General features: G+C 40.2%; 5 protein-coding genes across 6 annotated transcripts; 2 read left to right on the top strand and 3 right to left on the bottom strand.

The window, feature by feature from the left end:
* Nucleotides 1-7: 7 nt before the first annotated feature.
* ormdl1 (ORMDL sphingolipid biosynthesis regulator 1) lies at nucleotides 8-4,404 on the top strand. The gene is made up of 4 exons (XM_044012186.1): nucleotides 8-113; nucleotides 1,471-1,650; nucleotides 3,016-3,167; nucleotides 3,632-4,404. The coding sequence occupies exons 2-4, from the start codon at nucleotides 1,477-1,479 to the stop codon at nucleotides 3,765-3,767; spliced, it is 462 nt and encodes a 153-aa protein (XP_043868121.1). The 5' UTR covers nucleotides 8-113; nucleotides 1,471-1,476; the 3' UTR covers nucleotides 3,768-4,404.
* Nucleotides 4,405-4,418: 14 nt separating this feature from the next.
* adat3 (adenosine deaminase tRNA specific 3) lies at nucleotides 4,419-8,399 on the bottom strand. Its single transcript, XM_044012145.1, has 2 exons — nucleotides 8,335-8,399; nucleotides 4,419-6,129 (listed from the first exon to the last, which is right to left on the bottom strand). Exon 2 carries the CDS (start codon nucleotides 6,110-6,112, stop codon nucleotides 5,048-5,050), a length of 1,065 nt encoding a protein of 354 aa, XP_043868080.1. The 5' UTR covers nucleotides 6,113-6,129; nucleotides 8,335-8,399; the 3' UTR covers nucleotides 4,419-5,047.
* Nucleotides 6,457-8,398, bottom strand: alkbh6 (alkB homolog 6). The gene is made up of 2 exons (XM_044012158.1): nucleotides 8,335-8,398; nucleotides 6,457-7,735 (listed from the first exon to the last, which is right to left on the bottom strand). Exon 2 carries the CDS (start codon nucleotides 7,728-7,730, stop codon nucleotides 7,026-7,028), a length of 705 nt encoding a protein of 234 aa, XP_043868093.1. The 5' UTR covers nucleotides 7,731-7,735; nucleotides 8,335-8,398; the 3' UTR covers nucleotides 6,457-7,025.
* Nucleotides 8,400-8,643: 244 nt separating the features above from the next.
* On the top strand, nucleotides 8,644-17,027 carry osgepl1 (O-sialoglycoprotein endopeptidase-like 1). 2 transcript variants are annotated; one of them, XR_006358125.1, is made up of 9 exons: nucleotides 8,644-9,037; nucleotides 9,694-10,081; nucleotides 10,169-10,373; nucleotides 10,844-10,992; nucleotides 11,878-12,008; nucleotides 12,102-12,173; nucleotides 12,504-12,600; nucleotides 14,186-14,308; nucleotides 16,697-17,027. XR_006358125.1 is itself a non-coding variant. In XM_044012128.1 (8 exons), the coding sequence occupies exons 1-7, from the start codon at nucleotides 8,826-8,828 to the stop codon at nucleotides 12,586-12,588; spliced, it is 1,242 nt and encodes a 413-aa protein (XP_043868063.1). In that variant the 5' UTR covers nucleotides 8,644-8,825; the 3' UTR covers nucleotides 12,589-12,600; nucleotides 14,186-17,027. The 2 variants fall into 2 exon arrangements, 1 of the variants encoding a protein (XP_043868063.1); XM_044012128.1 differs by having other exon boundaries at nucleotides 14,186-17,027.
* Nucleotides 12,871-18,491, bottom strand: fkbp7 (FKBP prolyl isomerase 7). Its single transcript, XM_044012173.1, has 4 exons — nucleotides 18,138-18,491; nucleotides 17,145-17,296; nucleotides 14,977-15,104; nucleotides 12,871-13,967 (listed from the first exon to the last, which is right to left on the bottom strand). Exons 1-4 carry the CDS (start codon nucleotides 18,350-18,352, stop codon nucleotides 13,806-13,808), a joined length of 657 nt encoding a protein of 218 aa, XP_043868108.1. The 5' UTR covers nucleotides 18,353-18,491; the 3' UTR covers nucleotides 12,871-13,805.
* Between the last annotated feature and the right edge of the window lie 296 nt (nucleotides 18,492-18,787).

Raw genomic sequence — 18,787 nt, 5'->3', positions numbered from 1 at the left:
CATACGTACGACGTGTTGTCAACCGCGGCTCTGGACACTTCCACAGGGGGATAAACAATTTCTCTCCATAGCATCTCGCCTCTGTAAATACTCCCCACTGCTCGCTGCTACCTGTAAGTGAGCAACGCTGCCTGTGTTTGTGTTTTATTTCACACTTTTACCCACATACGCAAACGCCATTCACGTTTGCCATCTACGTAAAGAAGTGTGCGGAGATTGGTAGATCGGTTCGGGCTACGTGCTGGAAACGAATAGCCGCCGAACGAACGTTGTATGTGTTTACATCCACAAAGTTTGCTACCATAGATGTTATTATGAACCAGACAATACATATATTCCGTACGAGAGCAAGATATAAAAATCAGTTTGCTCTCTCGTATGCTTGTTTACTTAGTTACGTCAATAATCCTGCAGGTTGTTGTTGCTACGAATTACGCAGCAAATAGTCGCAGCCAGTGACTCTTCATTTGGGTGTAACTTCAGTCAAAAACCTGTTTAAGGATTGTGTCAATGTGCAAATACTTTTACTAAAGTTATGGTCATCAGACGTGAATTGAAAAATATGTTAGTTTCTGTCCATGCACTGAGGTCAGAACCTGTATCTCACATCTTCATGTAGCATTCGATTAGCATATTGTAAACAGTCCTAAAACACCATGTCCTCATTCACTGATACAGTAATCACTTACTTTATTAACAACATACTCCTGTTATGTAACATAGTAAAACTGGCAGTTTAAATTGGGGTGTTTGTTGGGAATGTGAAGTTTTAGGTCATGATATCTATAACAGCTGCAACTTAATCTTTGCTCCCTGTTCCATCCATCCTGGCAGCTGAAAGCGTGCCACGGGGTAAAGTTCAGTGGGATTACACAATATGTTGTTGTTTCTCTGAGGGGAGAGCAAAGTGCTGTGTTTGTAGGGTGTCTTATCATTTTGCTATGTTAAATAAAGGGTTATGGTTTTTAGATGATTGAAGAATTTAGGGCATGTTAATTTCAGATTAGAGAATAATACCACAGGCGATAATCTGAAATGTAACATTCTCACAGGGCTGCAATGAGGCCTGCAGTGAATAATCAAATACTCATTTATTTGTCAAATATAAAATGTATTGCAGCTTTTTGAATGTGATGTTTCATTTCTTTGCTCCTCTGACGGTAAACCGAATATCTTTGGTTTCTGGACAAACTGTTTTCCCCCTTTTTTTTTATCCCCAAAGCAACTAAACAATTAATGGTAAATGAAAATCAACTTTTATTGCATTTCTACTAAAAAAATATTATCATTAAGGTGTTACTAGCACAAGTTCTTTCTCCACATGCAAAATTAAATTAGTAAATTCCAAGCTTCCTGATGTGCAGGTTATTGAAAGTTTTATGGACTGCTTTCACTCAGTAAATTAGAAAGAGGGAATAAATGACTGTACATGATAAGCTGTTGTGTGAATACATTTGTTTGCTCTTACAGACCAGAATGAATGTGGGTGTGGCACACAGTGAGGTGAACCCCAACACTCGGGTGATGAACAGTCGAGGGATCTGGCTGACCTATGCACTTGGTGTTGGAATTCTGCACATTGTGCTCTTGAGCATACCCTTCTTCAGCGTGCCAGTGGTGTGGACTCTTACTAATGTCATTCACAACTTTGTAAGTTATGGTCTCACTTATGGTGTCACTCTCAAAACCAATGACATTATCACCCAATCGCAACGCAAAACATCCAGCGTTTTTGTTCTTATTTATCTCCTGCCGTGCCTGTTCTTGTGTGTGCCTCTATTTTGAGGAGGCTGTGCCCTGTGGCTGCCAGACATGTGACCCATTATGATAATTTGTTCGCTCCATATAAGGTCTGTAGACAAAACTGAACTTTCATTGTTACATGGCTTGCAGGGAAACAAAGACAAAGTCAGCGCGTGCATGTGTGAGACACCATTGAGTAGAACAAGCTCCAAGCAGTTCTCAGGTCACATGTAGCCCATTATTTAACTCACAATACAACAGATGTGTGCTGATTATGCCTCAGCGGGTCAGTTTTATTACCTTTCTCTCTGTAATGCAGCTTTTTTTTAAAGCTGAGAAAAGAGGCGGTCCTCACTGCTCGTGAGATTAGGTTATTTGTTGGTGAATAAAGCAGTACAGTGCAGTGCAGTTCAGCTCACCACAGTTCAGTTTGGAATGGTTCACCCTGATCTGGCCGCCACATAAATAGCTTGTCATGTCAGTGTGACACAGTGTGGCCTGCAAATAAATTCCACAAAGAAAAGAATGTGATACAGTAAACAAAGGTTGACAATGGAGAACATTCAGCATTATGTATTCTTTCTTCTTGGCATGTGGTCCTTTATCACATGAAGACAAGCTTTCCCTCTGTCGTCACATTGGAGTGATGATTATCTGTGAACAAATTGATAAGACAGCAGTCAGCCTAGATTTGTTTTTTTCCTTTGGGGGCAGCTCCAGACTGTTGTTTGTGTTGTATTGTTTCTGCAATAAGCATTCTGCAGTTCAGACATAAGAAGAAGAAAAACACCTGTATGGGATTTATAGTCTGAAGTTTGTTGTTTTTGTCAAAGATTTGGAAAAGGATACAATCCTTTTATTTGTTGAGTCAGGTATTGTGAGTAATATTGAAATTATACATATTTTAGCCCACTCTTTCATCACTGGAACACCCTCTTGTCCAATCAGCACAAGGCTCGTTATCCCAGACTCCTCCCCCTGGAGCAATACCTTATTAGAGCAGCAGCAACTCAGTGTCAGATTTCACGACCGGACCACGCCCCTCACTCGTTCTCCCTCCTCCTCTCCCTCACTCAGCTCTCAGCCTTACTTCTTGGCATTTTTCAAAATCAGGTATGGGCAGAGTTAGCTGCAAAAGAGGGAATTTAATTACCTTTAAAAAAAAATACTACTGTAATTTTAAATAAAAAGCATAAAAATAGAAACGAGTGGTCTTGTGATCTATGGGTAATTACTTCACTGTTAACTATATATTTGTTTCCATCTCTGTAGGGAATGTACGTCTTCATGCATGCAGTGAAAGGAACGCCTTTTGAGACCCCCGACCAAGGAAAAGCCAGACTTCTTACACATTGGGAACAGCTCGACTACGGCGTGCAGTTCACTTCTTCTCGAAAGTTCTTCACCATCTCACCGATCATTCTGTATGTATTAAATATCATCAGATTCTGTCTGTCAAGCAATATGGTCAGACTTGACTGAGGGAGCATTTGTGCGTGTACAGCTGCAGTGCAGGGCAGACGGGAGCAAGAAGTGAACAACTGGGGTTTTTAAACCGTAGAATGCACTTCTGAAGGTTTTAGAGGGCGTTTTTTTGTGTTTGTTTTGTTATAATCCTGTTTGCAGCTTTACATGCACAATCTTGCTGTTGCCTCCGTCTGTCTGGACATAAAAACAAATCATTTCCTGTGTGTGTGCAGTGTGAGAGTGTTGCCAGGTGACATGAGAACTAAACGCCACTATACTGATAAACAGAGAGAGAGTCGTGTGGAGCATTGTGTGAACTAATTTGACAATGGTTTGAATTTAACAGATATATGTTTATATGTAAAAGTTATTAGTCATTCCTTTAAGCGCACGTTATGAGTCACTCTGTCTTCCTTTACAGATACTTCCTGGCAAGTTTCTACACAAAGTACGACACAGCACACTTCGTCATAAACACTGCCTCACTTTTGAGCGTCCTGATTCCCAAGCTCCCGCAGCTACACGGAGTGAGAATTTTCGGCATCAACAAGTATTAAGATATCGTAAACGCTGTGTCTCATAGAAACCGAAGTTAATTCCCACGTAGTCTGTATCGCCCGATGTGTGTACCAGGTTGTACAGTTTGTGTAAAACGCCACCGTTGTTGTCAGAGTCGTTGGGCGGAAGATGAAATGTTTCCAAACCATGAGTATGTTTGTAGATGACAGGATGCCATATGCATTACAACCATATGTGAATATTTAATGATGTATATTTGGCCTGCATTGACCTGGGCTGGCCCAGGCATCTTTCAGGCATTTGGTTAAGTTCAGGTTCTTTTTTTCCTTTTTCTTTGCCATCAATTCACACGGCGTTGAGTACGACTTTGTCTCTATCAACAAAGTTGTCCCCAGTGTATTTTTCAGAGATGTTTACTCCCTGAGGGTTGGAGCCTGTGGCTCGTTATTACACTCTAATTTTGTAATGGGCGTCAAAACTTGTTTTTGTGCTGAGCAAAGAATGGAATCATACTCTTTTGTTTGCATGATTTCCTTGGTATGTGAATCATTTTCCCACTTGTAACTCAGTCAAAACAGGGCAGTGTTTGTTTTTTTTTCCCTTTGTACAGTTTTATTTGTGAATGTTTTGTTCTGTATGATAAAATAAAAGTCCTGTATATGGAAATAAGACAAATGGTGGTCGTTAGGTCAAGTATTAAGTAAGGGAAGTCTGTGGTTTATTGTGATAAAACCTATGTTAACTGGATACCACTGTTTGTGTGAATGAATATTGTAACAAATCAGAAGGGCTAACAGTTTCATTCATCTAAAAATGTATTTTATACAACAGTTTCAGTTGTACAAGAAAAGTCATGGTGTACATTTTTAAAGATGTTAAAAAATGGCTGTTCTGATCCCAAAATCTCAACATTTACTAAAGGACTGTATTTTCTGTGTTTCTGTTCAGATTTCAATCCACTTACCATGAGTTAAAAGATAATTTATTAAACCGTAAAACCAAACTTCCTTCATCTGGACACTTGTACGGAGAGCAGCTCTGCCTTCTGTCTCTTGCAGCAGCTCTTAAAAATAAAAAAAAATTGCTGTGAACATGTTGTATGCCCAACCAGGCTCTAGTTTCACTGATATTCTCTCTCTATTGTCTCCAGTTTAGGCTTTTCAGTAAGAAATTTGCGACTGACCAATCGTGGCAGAAACCTTGTTTCTGGTTTTCAACAGAAATTATGAAAAATTTAAAATAACTGCTTTTGTAAAAACATATGCACATTGGTATGTTACTGTTAGTAACTACAACTCAGAATCTTCCAGCTCCAGACTCACTGACTGGATTTATGTAACTCTCCACTTTGCTGTTGTTTGTGGTCGTCCAGTCTGTTGAGATCCTCGCACTGTGTGCTCAAGACTCCTTTGTAGACCTCAAAGTGATGGTTCAAATCTTTCAGGGAGTGAATTTTGAACTTGGTCCCTAATGCCCCATCGGTAGAGGCGGTCCCATAGAACACACGGCCAATCCGGGAGTGGACCAGTGCCATGGCACACATAACGCAAGGTTCTCGTGTCACATAAAGGTCATAACCAGTGCATATGTACGGCTGAGAACTCGCCTCTGCATCCGGTGCATTTTCATGTGTATCAAAGTCTGGTGGAGTAAATCGACAAGCAGGGTATTTGTCAAATGAATAACAGCCGGCACCTTGACTGTGAGCCACAAGGTCAATGCAGACCATGACCGCGTGTTGAAGGGGGTGGTCGCCTCGGCAGTCGTGACCCACTGCGATGACCCCCTGCGTTGCCGGGTTGACGACGACGGCCCCAACTGCCTCCATCCCCATCTCCTTTCCAGCTTTGGCAGCAGTGAGCGCAGACATCATGTACTTGTGCATGTTGGCTTTCTGAGATGGACTGAAGAGCTCTCCTCTCAGAGCGACAGTCACCTGTTTGTCTTCGTGAAAGGAGGTGGGCCAGTGTTTGTTCACCAACTCAAACTGAGGTCGGGTCAAGGGGGGACGAGAAGGGACCTTCACAATAAAAGGCTCACCTAATCCATCATGTTTTACGCCATCTGAGGACAGCAGGGAGTCGATGCTGACTACCTTTGTTTTTGGCACATCGCTGACCAGGCACACGAGGACTTCCAGAGGGTGAGGGCTGCCCTGCGCCTTGCACGCCCGCACCCTCTTGACGTGCTGAAGGCTGTTCAGTGGGTAGAGGCTGTTGAGCTCCCTGATAAGTCGAGATGTCTCTTTCTTGTTGACTATTGGTGCAGCGAACGCCTCTATCAAGTCGATGTCTTGCGACTGCTCGTCTGACAGTACAGGATAGGCGACCCAGGAGTCAGTGTCACACAACGACCCTTTCCAGCGCTTCACCTGTGGCTCCATTGTTTTTTGGTGTCCTGCTGAGAAATATGATTTCACACCAAAGTGTGAAACAACGTTAGTGTTTTGTGATGACACAAACCAAGGCAGATCTGTAGAACACAACTGCTTCAATCCAAGACCTTTTCTGTGTTTTTACAGAGATATGACAACAAATTTAACTCTTCTGCAGCTCCAACACAGTTTGTTACAACTTCAAGTGTGACAGTGAACCTATGAGAAACCCATTATGTGCCACTATATGAATTGATACTCTTTGTTGTATGTTTTATCCAGAAGTTTCAAAAAACACCAACATTCTGCATTTGGATTACATTTGATTTAGGGAAAAAATTGACACAAATACATATGATGCAAAGATATTTTAGTAAAGCAGAGAACATGTTTTAAAAAAAACATACATTTACCAACTTATAACAAACAAGTACAGAATCGATCATTCAAAGATTCACAAACGTGTCAGAGGCTGATCATCATTTCTGGTCCCTACTAGCCAAAATTGCAACGCTACATTATACATTTCCAATGGTGCAACTTGCATTTTGTACTTCCTCAGACTCGATATATAGTACAACATCCCATTGAATTTAATCTTCGAGGAAATGTGACGACATTATGTATTGACCAGACACATTCATAGGTTCATATGACACTGTATATGATGACATATGAAACTATTTTTAAATTAACTTCTTTGGCCTGTCTGCACTGCAAACACAGAATATCTGTAAAGCTTGTATCACATGTTCAAAGTAGCCTGCCTGATTGACTCTACTGTGAAGTAAATCAAGATAGTAAATGACACCAAGAAGTCAAAGCTGCTGTTGGTGAAATCTTTAGTTACAATCTAGGTTATTCTGACAAACTCAATTATGTTGTGGTGTAAAAACCTATAAGGGCAACACGGAGTCTTTCTTCATTTCCTTCCCAGGAAAAGTTTTGTCTTGATGACTTTAGGCACATGTCGTACAGTCAGCGACACTCTGGTGTCCCGTGTCATTATCTCCCCTGGCATGGCCCCAGCTGCTGACAGGTTCACCACCTTGTCTGTCAGGGTGTCCTGATCGCATGGTCGGATGCCATGAAGGAGACGCTGGTACATTTCATCCTGCAGGATCAAAAGACTGCGTGGCTTCACCAGCAGGGAGAACAGGTAACGGTTCTCCTCTGTCTGTGGGGCGTCATTTTCCATGCTGCTGACCGGTGTGTAGAAGTCAAGGAAGGTGTGAGAGCCCAGGCTAATAGTGGTGACAGTAGGGTGGTAGAGAGGGCCGTCCTCATGAGGCATAATCCCTTCTCCTTGTTTATACTCATTCACCAACACGTGGTTGGCTGTTTTCCCACCAAATGCACCAAGAGAGGAAATTTTCTCACAGTACGTGTGGAGCCAGTCTGGTATCTTCTCTGCGACCATGCCTTTGGGATGAGGTAACCCTCCCCAGTTTTGTAGTCTGCGTCCTGACAGCTGAGTCCATTTAGTCTTTGGAGACTTGTAGACCTGCTGTAGAAGATAGGACTCCTCATCCTCTGATATGAAATCGGGGATGTAATACACTGTTGATGGAGCACCATGTATGACAAACTGCTTCATTTCCTCCACAACACAAGTTGGGTGTTCCATGTCTCCTTTGGAAAAGTCAACACAATACTCATGTTAAAACCCAACCTCATAACAGCTAGTGCTGGCATTTGTACTTGGTCTGAGATAAAGCAACGAGTAACACCTCAAAATGGCTGCAGTATAAAGGCCCCATAGTATTTTCATTGATTTTTACTTCTGGGTGAAAGTTGAAAACCCAATTTCTTTGTGTTTCCAGGCGTATACATTAACAGAAAATGACAAACACCAGCTCACACGTGGGACGTAAAAACATTAAGTGTCCACGTGTTGTGAATATGATATGATATATGAAATCTTTGGCACATTGCAATATAGTTTGTGATATTTAATACTGGCCAAACCTAGTTTATGTGTATGCTAATAGCATAAGCAAACTTCAGCTTCCCCAAAATTCGCTGACACACGTAAAATAGAAATGACCTCGTTCCTCTGAAAAAAATAAAAATCCTAAAAGCATTTTGTCCCTGTGTCACTATGGTGAGTATTCAGAATTACGACATTTCTGACACACGTGAAGGCAGCAAAGATCACTCGTTAACAAAGTTTCCGAGCGCATACATTTAAAATTGATGTAGTACAGCCAAGATATAAGAGCAAGTATTACCTTTGTTTTTAGATTAACACTTTGAGGAAAGAACCATTTGGTCAGAAACGCTGACTTATCCTCTGGACTCCATGGTTGTCTATTTGTGCACCGAACTAAAATGTCCCCCCAAATAAATAGTATCAAAACCGTTTGGAACCAGGTGGATCATGAGTTGTTTTCTAATGAGTTTAGTTTACAGTTATTGTTAAACCCTGACTTTTAAGATCTTTGTTCTAAATTAAAGTAATTTATTCGGGGTCCTAAACTTGCCTTTGCACGGAATTATTTGCATGAAACACGGCCGGATGTCATCAGAGAAAACCGGAACAACGCCATGCTACTGTCATTGGTTTGTTTCTGTGAAACTTGAAGAGGTAGTAGTGGAATTATTTTTCATTTACATACTCATTTACGTCCTCTATTAGGTTGATATTTATTGGGGACAGATGTAAGGTGACCGTGAGTACTCGACTGTTTTAACTTGAGGTGACAAGTAAAGGTTATTGACCATGTTCTCCTCTAAAGTGAGTTGTGTGCAGAGGCTGTTGCAGTTGAGACACACAGCAGTTTGCTTCTCTGCTGCCTGTGGAAAAACAGCCTCCTCTTCCTCACTGGTTCTGGGCATTGAGACGAGCTGTGATGACACTGGAGCTGCTGTGTTGGACGAGACAGGTGCAATACTGGGAGAGAGTCTTCATTCACAGAAACAAGTACATCTGAGGTGAGTGACTGAAACTGTTTCAAGGGCAATATGTAGGGCTGAGACTGTGATCTGAGATCTGAGATCTGGGTCTCCGCTGACACGGATGGCACAACGTGATTTAAATGCAAATTGCAATAAAAAGCATAAAAAAAGTATCTTATTTGTGATTAAATAACTTTTTACAAGAACATTTGAATTCAGCTGAAAACATGAATGTTTAAGAGCTACCAAATACTGGTTGATTCAGCAACAAACCTGCATGTCTAGTTCATTCCTAATGTCAAATGTAATGTTTTAAAATATGTTTTTAAATGTATGTTTAATACTTAGTTTACTTTTTAACTCAAGTGTTGCAAATTAGTATCCACTAGAAACACTATGGTGCTTGTGTTGGACAACTGTTAGCAGTACTGTCTAATTGTGTCTGTTCCTATAAAATAAACCATAAATAAATAAAGTGGGTAAAGTCCCTAAAACTACTGTTTTAACAAAATCACAAACATTTCAGCTTTTTCACGAGCTATACATTTTTATTCAAGAAAACTATGATCATGAAATATTATATATGTAAAGTCTTTTCAATTCCATTCACCATCTCCCCCTAAATTGTTGTTTGAAAGCTTCTGATTTAACGGTTTGAGTTGACATCCATTCTTTCTTTTCAAACTCTGTAGGACTGGTGGTATCATCCCCACAGTGGCACAACACCACCACAGAGAAAACATTGAGCATGTGGTCCAGGAGGCATTGGACAGAAGTGGTGTGGACCCGAGCCAGCTCACAGCTGTGGCCACCACGGTCATGCCAGGCTTGGCTTTGAGCCTCGGCATCGGCCTTGAATTCAGTCAGAGGTTTGTGAGGCACCACAACAAGCCGTTCATCCCCATCCACCACATGGAAGCTCACGCACTGACAGTCAGGATGCTTCAACCTGTTGAATTCCCCTTCCTGGTCCTGCTTGTGTCTGGCGGTCACTCTCTTCTTGCCGTGGCCCGAGGAGTTGATGACTTTCTGCTTCTGGGTCACACTCTGGATGAAGCTCCTGGAGATACACTGGATAAAGTAACACTTTTAAAACTAAAGCCCTCCTATTGTTGCTGATCATGTTGCCCAGTTTGAAATATATTAAGTTTTTGTGTGGACTCCCAGGTGGCGAGACGCTTGTCCCTCATAAAACACCCACAGTGCTCCAGTCTCAGTGGAGGACAGGCTATAGAGCTTTTGGCGAAGAATGGCGACAAGACAAAGTTTCCCTTCAGGACACCCATGGGCCAAACGCACGACTGCTGCTTTTCTTTTGCCGGATTACGCACTCAAGTTAATATGGCGATAATGAAAAAAGAGGCAGAGGAAGGTACAGTATAAGGTCTTGAGAGTGACCACCTTTTGTCTTATGTCTTTCTGTGGTTTATAGTTGTGATCTATGTTTTTCTTTGAATGTTATGTTGAATTATGTTAGTTTTCTGTGTCACAAAGGTGGTTAGATCACCATGGCAACTTGCTCTACTCACATAAACTGGTGCCACACTTTACTACTCAGCCTCTCAAGACATGGTTTCACCATTCTTGTTGATTTAGATGCAGATATACCATCAGAGAAACAAAAATGTTTGTTAATCAATGACCTGAGCTGATCAAACCCATCTCTTTTTCTTGTGTCTTAGTGTAACATTAACGAGTGACACATTTACGAACCTTGAGAATTGTTTGTCTGGGCAATGTTTAAACATTTGCTTTTTTTTGTTCAACAGTAACATGAAAAGAAAACGATATTCATTCCTCACTATATAAAAATGTAGTGACTTTCATTTCCTCCCTCTGCAGGTGTAGAAAAGGGGACTTTACTGTCATGTGTGGGTGACATTGCAGCTGCCACGCAGCACACAGTCGCCGCTCATCTTGCAAAGCGCACACACCGCGCCATCTTGTTCTGCAAGGCAAAGGGCCTGCTGCCAACTAACAGTCCCACCTTGGTGAGTGAGTGTGTCACTCCACTTTGTATTTTACTCCATGAATGAAAATAAGATTGTTGCAAAGTGTACTTTGACCTTTTGGAACAAAGTGAGAACATTGTACTGTCGGCAAGTGTCATAATCACTAGGTAACTTGTTGGTACATCAGTAAATACTGTATACAGTATAACTTGGGTCCTGTTTTTACTCCTGTTCTCTTCACACTGGTTTAATATCATCACCTTGTGTGCAAGCATCCTGAAAGACCCTAAACACAGCTCTATTAAAAATAACAGCTGTAAAGGGACTGTGATGTTGTAGTGGCTTGTAAAAAATAGAGAATGGAGTCTTCTTTGAATAAGATCCAGCATAAGATCCAGCTTTACTCTCAGAGTAAAGCTGAGAATTGCTGAGAAAACTTTTAAAGACTATGAAATCATCACACAGTTCGCTCCAGTGACATGAAGTCCACCAGAAGTTACATCCTGTTTTTTAAAGACAGTTTTATTTGAGTTCTTTTCTTATAATCAACAAGAAAGCTTCAAAGTAGTTGATCAGGAATTCCTTAATAACCTGTCAGCAGTAAGTAACTTGAGAGAGAACTACACTTCTGTCCCGTCATGACAGGTTTTGACCAAGTAAAGGGCAGTACAGAAAGACATATACCTTCTCCAGATACCTGAAAAGGGAGAGATGGCTGAAAATGTTTACTTCTTCCTCTTCCTCTATGAATAACTCAAGTATACAGTGCCCGGCTGTTTGCACCTCAAAGATTGCAATAAGGACAAAATTAAAACAGCCCTAGAAGTATCACAATAAGTTGGATTTTTGTTGTTGGTAGGAAATGTTTAGAAACTTTACAAAGTAGAAATTTGATGTTTTTAACAACAAATCTCTTTCTTTTAGGTTCTGTCTGGAGGAGTTGCAAGCAACCAGTATATCCGAAAGGCTTTGAGTGTCATCACTGAGAAGACAGGACTGCAGCTGCTCTGTCCTCCAGCCAAGTTCTGCACTGACAATGGAGTCATGATTGCATGGTGTGTGACTGTGTGACTGTGTGTGTATTGTAAGTGACAGTGAATCTGATTTTATGGCTGGATTTAACATAGAGGTGTTCTTGTTCGAACCAGGAACGGCGTTGAACGCCTGAGAGAAGGGAAAGGAATTCTGCCTCCAGATGTGGATGTCCGCTACGAGCCAAAGTAAGTCACCGACGACTGAAGATTTATTTGTTTTTTAGTCGCATTTTAATCACTTCAAAATGTTAATGGTATACACAAATGCAAATGATAGGGATGTGGTGTCCTCCGGAATCCTCAGGAGTGAAGATCAGAAGCAAATGGACTTAAGTTTTCTTAGAATTATTTCTTAAAAGTCAGTCATTTATACAGTATATTAGTCACCAGTCACCAGTCACCTTCCTCTTACAATGTAAGCCAGAAAAAGTTTGGGAAGTGAAAGTCAACCAAGATACCAAAAACCCCACACACATTTCCATTGTGATTAAAATCCACCTAACTGCTGTTTTCCAGGGCGCCACTAGGTGTCGATATGACAGCAGAGGTGAAGGCAGCAAAGATCAGGTTGCCTTCAGTCAGGATCAAGATCCTCAGCTGACAAGACTGCTAAGTAAACACTCCTGGATAATTTTCCAGGTTCAAAGCATATATACTGTGTATATCCTTATTTTAAGTATGTTTTAAAGCTCATTACATATTTATTTATGAATAAATGTGTCTTTTTTTAATTAATTTGTTGTTGCGCCTTTTAAATATGTCACAAAATGTCCTGAAATGTAAATTGATGTGCTTTTCTAGTCTTGATGTAATTGTGTCACTAAATTGTGACAAAATCGCTCGGCTCACAAAAAAAGAATTATTATATTCAATCAAGAGACACTTTCAATTTAATGTATGTTTATTGATATTTAACATTCTGGTGCAACACTGCAGGTCAGAGGGCAGAAAACTGTTCATGTTGTCAACGTAAACCATCTTCTCAGATTATCACATGACAGTCATCATGTTACAGTTTCAAACCCACTGACGCGACAACATTGTGCGAGGTTGTGGTTTGGCCCCTGTGCTGCCAAACCACAACACAATAGAATGACAAAAAAAAATCCCCAACAGTTTGAGGAAAAGGAAACATGTTGGATACTAAGATTGAGTGTTAAAATAAATGACGGGTTCTTATTTGCATAGTTTAATACCAGCTGGTTTGTAAAGTTGTGCTAGTGTAAGTGATGGAAAGTGGTTTTGAGAGTTTGTAAAGTTGCTCTAGTTTTTTTGAAAAAAGTACCAAAATAAAGAATTAAGATTTAGATTTGACAGGAAGGTTCCGGTACATGGGTTTTCTCTGGTTTCTTGTCCAAAAACATGCGGAGGTTAACTGGACACTCAAAATTGACCGAGTGTAAGAGTGAATGGTTGTTTGTCTCTATGTGATGACTCCGTGAATGGACTGGTGACCTGTCCGCCTTTTGTCCTATGTCAGGTGGGATTGGCACCAGCTGCCCCTTGACCCTCATGTGGAAGATAAAGTGGTAGATGAAGATTTTTTTAGCTTCTTAAATGTGAATATTTTCCAGTTCCTTTGCTCCATATAACATAGAAATCATCAAAGTGAATCATTTTGGTTTGTGAACAAAAACAAGACATTTGAGAACGTCATCAATCCCGAGGCTGAAGATAATGGCATAAGGCATGCAGAAGTGAGATATAACATCAAACACAAAGAGACATCTAACAGTGTAAAAACATTTGAGACATTCATGTTTAATTGCATATCAAACTGACCAAAAGTTTATAACGACTACTCATCAGATATTGACACTAGAGCTCGTCGTGTCCATAAATATTAAACTCCTTCGCACTGATCAGTCCGTCGTTGTCCGTGTCGCTCTTGTAGAAAATGTCAGCGATGATCTTCTCGTAGTGTGGGTCGTCGCGTGGCTTCCCTCCTTTTTCATATGACATTTTCAAATGTTCTTTTATCTGAAAAGGACAGGAAAGGCACACCCGATTTGTCACGTAAGCAGAATAACTCATTTACATATATAGATTCTGCCTTTGCTACACTATTTATACATTTTCCTCCCAAGTTTAATGTGTACTTGAATAAAATGTTGTAAATATAAAGTGTACCACTTTACAACAAGGATTTATTTGTGGTTTAACACAACTGTAAAGGACTATGTCTGTTCCATCTCTAGGGGTTGTCACAGCAGATGATCCGCACATTTGATTTGGCAGAGACGCAACCCAACGATTAGGTGCCTTGCTCAGGTGCACCCCAGTCCACAGAGAGCCTCTCTGTGCAGCATAATAATGTTATGGTGAGCAACACTACATGGGCCTTCATGCACAGACTTGTTTGTATTATATATGGTAATTTAAACTTTGACAGTTACACTAATGGTGTTTAATTGCTAGAAATGTATTAATGTCTGATGAGGGTGACAGACGGGGAGACAGAGGATGTGCTGTGAATTCTGATTCACAGTTCTGATACATGTGGGCTCACTATTTGGCATGCAACAAATCTTTTAATTTGATGTATCATACTGCTTTGATAACATTTAGAAAGTGTTAATAACCTTAATAATAACCTAAATGTAAACATTTGTAATTATACTGCAAAGTGGTACAGAGAAGTATGAGTGTTCTGGGCAGAAATTTAATATATAAATATATAAAGTCCACCATCAGGTGTTGCCATGTTTATACAGCAGCAGCCAGGGAGTATGTTTCACATTGTGATGCAGAATCTTATTACTCAAATGAAGAAGAGCAGCATGATTTCTGGTATGCGAGGGCCACCGTAGTTCCCCGATGCTCTAGGGTACTGGAGGATTGAGTGGAGGAGTCCTCTGTGTGTTACAGTCTCTAACTTTATTAGTTTGATACAACTGGTGGGGGCATTATCGAGCTTTAGCTACTCGTTTTATGTCTGAGCTGCTTTTATATGATCATAGATTATTGAGTGACTGTGACTGACAGTTACCTCGGCCTTGGTGAGAATTTTGTCAGCGTCAAGGTCCATCTCTTTGAAAGCTTCCATGCTGCGCGGCCCTCTGGACACTGTGAAGAGCTCCACCTCAAACAGCACCGTAGCACTGGGTGGCACTGGGTCTGTTTACACCGGAGGGAAACAGATGATGATGGTGTGCATGCCGGTATAAAGCCATAATAACCACTCAGGCGTAATAACTGGGGCCCCACTGATCCATCATTCATTAAAAATAAAAAAAATAAAGCCTATGAGCCTTTTCACAGACATGAAAACCCAAAGATAAAAGCTCTTATTTTACACAATAAACAACGCAGAACACGTTGACTACTGAAATTGTGGCAGACATTTTCTAGATGTTTACAGTACAATAAGATGTGCATTTATATTTACATTATATACAAACATGATACAGTTATGGTGAGTAATATTTGTCTTTTCCTTTTGGTTATTTACAATAACATGTAGCTATTAAAACATAAGGCTTGATACCAAATCCAGGCTCCAATAATCACGGCATTAATAACTTAGAGTTTACAGTTTATCATATACAAATTGATGATTGAAGTCGCTTTGGATAAAAGCGTCTGCTAAATGACATGTAATATAATGTAATGATGACATTTCTGTAAGAGTGCATTTTCACAGAGATTAAATCTGATTGGAGGTTTGATTATATATTCTGAATTGTTTCATTTATGTCACTTCCGGCATCAGGCACAGGGCTGTGGCACTTTACACCATTATTATCCATTACATATCTTTGTTTCTTTGCATTATATTACTATTTGTCATCAGTTACAGTTTGTCAGTAATCATTTATCTTTAGTAAGATGCATAAACTTAAAGTTAAGGGCCAACTCAGCCTCATAGCAGCGTTTTTATAGTCCCTACAGCTACTATACAGTATTTAATCGCATTTAAGTTGTAAAAGTGATTGGATTTAGCTTTGTCACTAAAGCAACATGCTTTTCAAGTGGGTATTTTGTTAATGAGTGCGGGAAAAAAGGGACAAACTCAGCTCAAAGTTGTGAGTGAATCTGACATTTTGTGAACAGAAGCAACAAAAGCATTTCATCGTGTTAAAGCAGATTCCCAGGTTAGGCAACACCATCAGAACATCAGCATGAACAGATTTGTCAGGGAAAATGAGTGTCTAGTCAAAGAAAAGTGAATTATTAGTCTCCCGAAAGTCAGTCAAAGCAGGCAAGAAAGAAGAGCAGAGACCTTTGAACCTTTGTGCATGCTTTCAGGACATGCCATGGGCGGATGAGAAGCAAACGCAGTGAAGGTTGTGATGCTCTTTCAGTTAAAGTGCTGAAAAAAGAAAACAAGACAGTGTGACTGAGGGTGGTTCGTCAAACACAGAAACTATAATAAACAGTGCAAGTGACTTTTATTGACATTTTTCATTAGTAACTTGTTAATCACAGCTTACATGTCATACCGCTGATGATTTCTGCGGCCAATGACACATTTATCACATGATCCATCACAGAAAACATTTGGACATAGAAAACACTTTTGGTAACAAGTTCAAACTGAGTGGTGATGCGACTGAAACACATTTACTGTAATTAAAAAAGAAGCGCACTTGACTTTTAAAGGGAATGAATGAATGGCACTTTGATTGGTTCACTGCATACCCACGACTAGCACTTTTTACTGTTTAAGAAATTCTTTTAAATTCTGTCTCTTGCTATGTTTTCCCCAGGTTCTCCAGTTTCCTCCCACATTGAACATTCAATTGGACACGCTAAATTCACTGTAGGTATGAGTGTGAAAGTGGATGGTTGTTTGTCTCTTTGTGGCTCTGTGATGGACCGCTTTTCACCCTATGTCAGCTGGGATTGGCACCAGCGACCCCCGTGTGACCCTCAAGTGGCGGATAAAGCAGTAGTAGATGATTGAGTGTCTCTTGCAAATCAACACACTGATCAGAATAACAGGCCCTCCTCTATATGATGTGTCATTTTACTCATGCTGTGGGTTGGTAATGATAAGTGTGAGTGTAATAAAACATTTGATCAGCTCTATTAAATCTATCTGAGGATGCAACTGTCAAAGACCTTTCAAATAACATTATCTAGAATGAGACAAAATGCTATTTTTCATCCACTGTCCTGCGTAAACAAACATCACTGTCTGTCCAACCAACATACCTTTTCCCTTTTCTCCAAATGCCAGCATGGGTGGAATTGTTATTTTCCGTTTCTCTCCGGGACACATACCAATCATCCCAATATCAAGGCCTTTGATGACTTGTCCAACGCCTAAAACAACCCACTGAGGATGCCCTGCTTTGTCTGAACGACTGAGGAGGAAATAATACAAAATATTCCATTAGATTCACAGGGTATTATACGTTTGCATGAACCTGAGCTCATTGGAACAAACTTCCAGCGGATCCTGAGAAGGACTGTATAGCTGAATAACTTTATATTTCTATATTATTGTTACTGTTATGCATATATTTTTCTTTTTTAATGTATTATGCAACACTAACACTATACAAATTTCCAGCTTGGTAATAACAATGGTAATGTGGTTGTTATAAGTAGATAATATTAATGTAATACCATGTTATTTTTCAACGTAATATCCAGGTAATTACTTAATAACAACACCAACATAATTGTGTTGAAATAAGTAGATAATATTACTGTAATACCATGTTATTTTTAAAGTAATATCCAGTATAATAGTTTGGTTAATAACTATAGACTGTCAGTGTAATTACCTTTACATGAAAATGATTGTGATTTAAAAATATATATTATAAATATTTAAAAGTTACATCTCATCCTCTCTTATGTCACAGACATATTTCCATTGTTTTTAACTAAGCCTTACTTTGTGATTACAATAAATGACATGGTATTGACATAACATTACCTCCTTATAATACTGTCACCAGATTGTTAATGTACACAAATTAAACCAAATATAGCATGGTAGACAAAGATAAACAATTAACAGTTAAATTATAGACAGTGGCAGATCATTTTTAAAGGATTCAGTGACAAATGCATCATGAATCTAGAAAAGGTCTGTCTAAAAGCTGGATTAGAGTCACGTCAAAAATGTTTTTGCAAAGATCATCTTATGTCAAATGCAACAGGTTTTGTTTTGTGCGTTTTATTCAAATCACTGACCTGCAGTAGAACTGGGACCCATCTTTGGCGAGGTAGCCATCATAGTGCACGTTGACCAGATCTCCTTTCTTACTGGTCTGAGTGCAGTCTAAGGGCTTAAACAGAACCTCGATCTTCACTTCTCCGTCCACATCATCCGCTGCGGTACAAAGTGACCACAGACAGAACCATGAGGAGACGAGGACGAGGACAGAGCGGGTCGGTGTTCTCCACATCGTGCTGTTGTGTGTGCAGTCGTGGCAATTTCTGAGGGCGACGTTTGAACGCCACGGTCGGGGGCGTGGCCTGGAGCGGCTGCTGGTGCTGTCCCCCTTTTTTTACGTCTACATCACAGCGACGTCACGGGGGCCAAAATGGAGGCCAAACAAACGCAGGTCTTCTATACCTAGTGGTGTTATAGAATTAATGAAAGGCCATAAGAACCGGGAAGTGGGAGGACTGTATTGTTTTTCCTGTAGAGGGCAGTATTTCACCTCTCAGTGTACAATCTGCCGGAAATGATTATTAGAAGAAGAACACGCCACAAGTTAATTCAGAAGTCACTTGTCAAACCCCTCACGAGCTAGAGAAAAAACTCTGACTTGAACTCAGTCCAATAGACAACCTGAAAGCTTTCTACGTCACACAACACACCGACCTTATATCGCTTT

This window comes from Solea senegalensis, linkage group LG2 (assembly GCF_019176455.1).
Source record: "Solea senegalensis isolate Sse05_10M linkage group LG2, IFAPA_SoseM_1, whole genome shotgun sequence".
NCBI classification, from domain to species: Eukaryota; Metazoa; Chordata; class Actinopteri; order Pleuronectiformes; family Soleidae; genus Solea; species Solea senegalensis.
The sequence above is the reverse complement of the archived record's forward strand: the minus strand, read 5'-3'. Positions and strand labels throughout refer to the sequence as shown.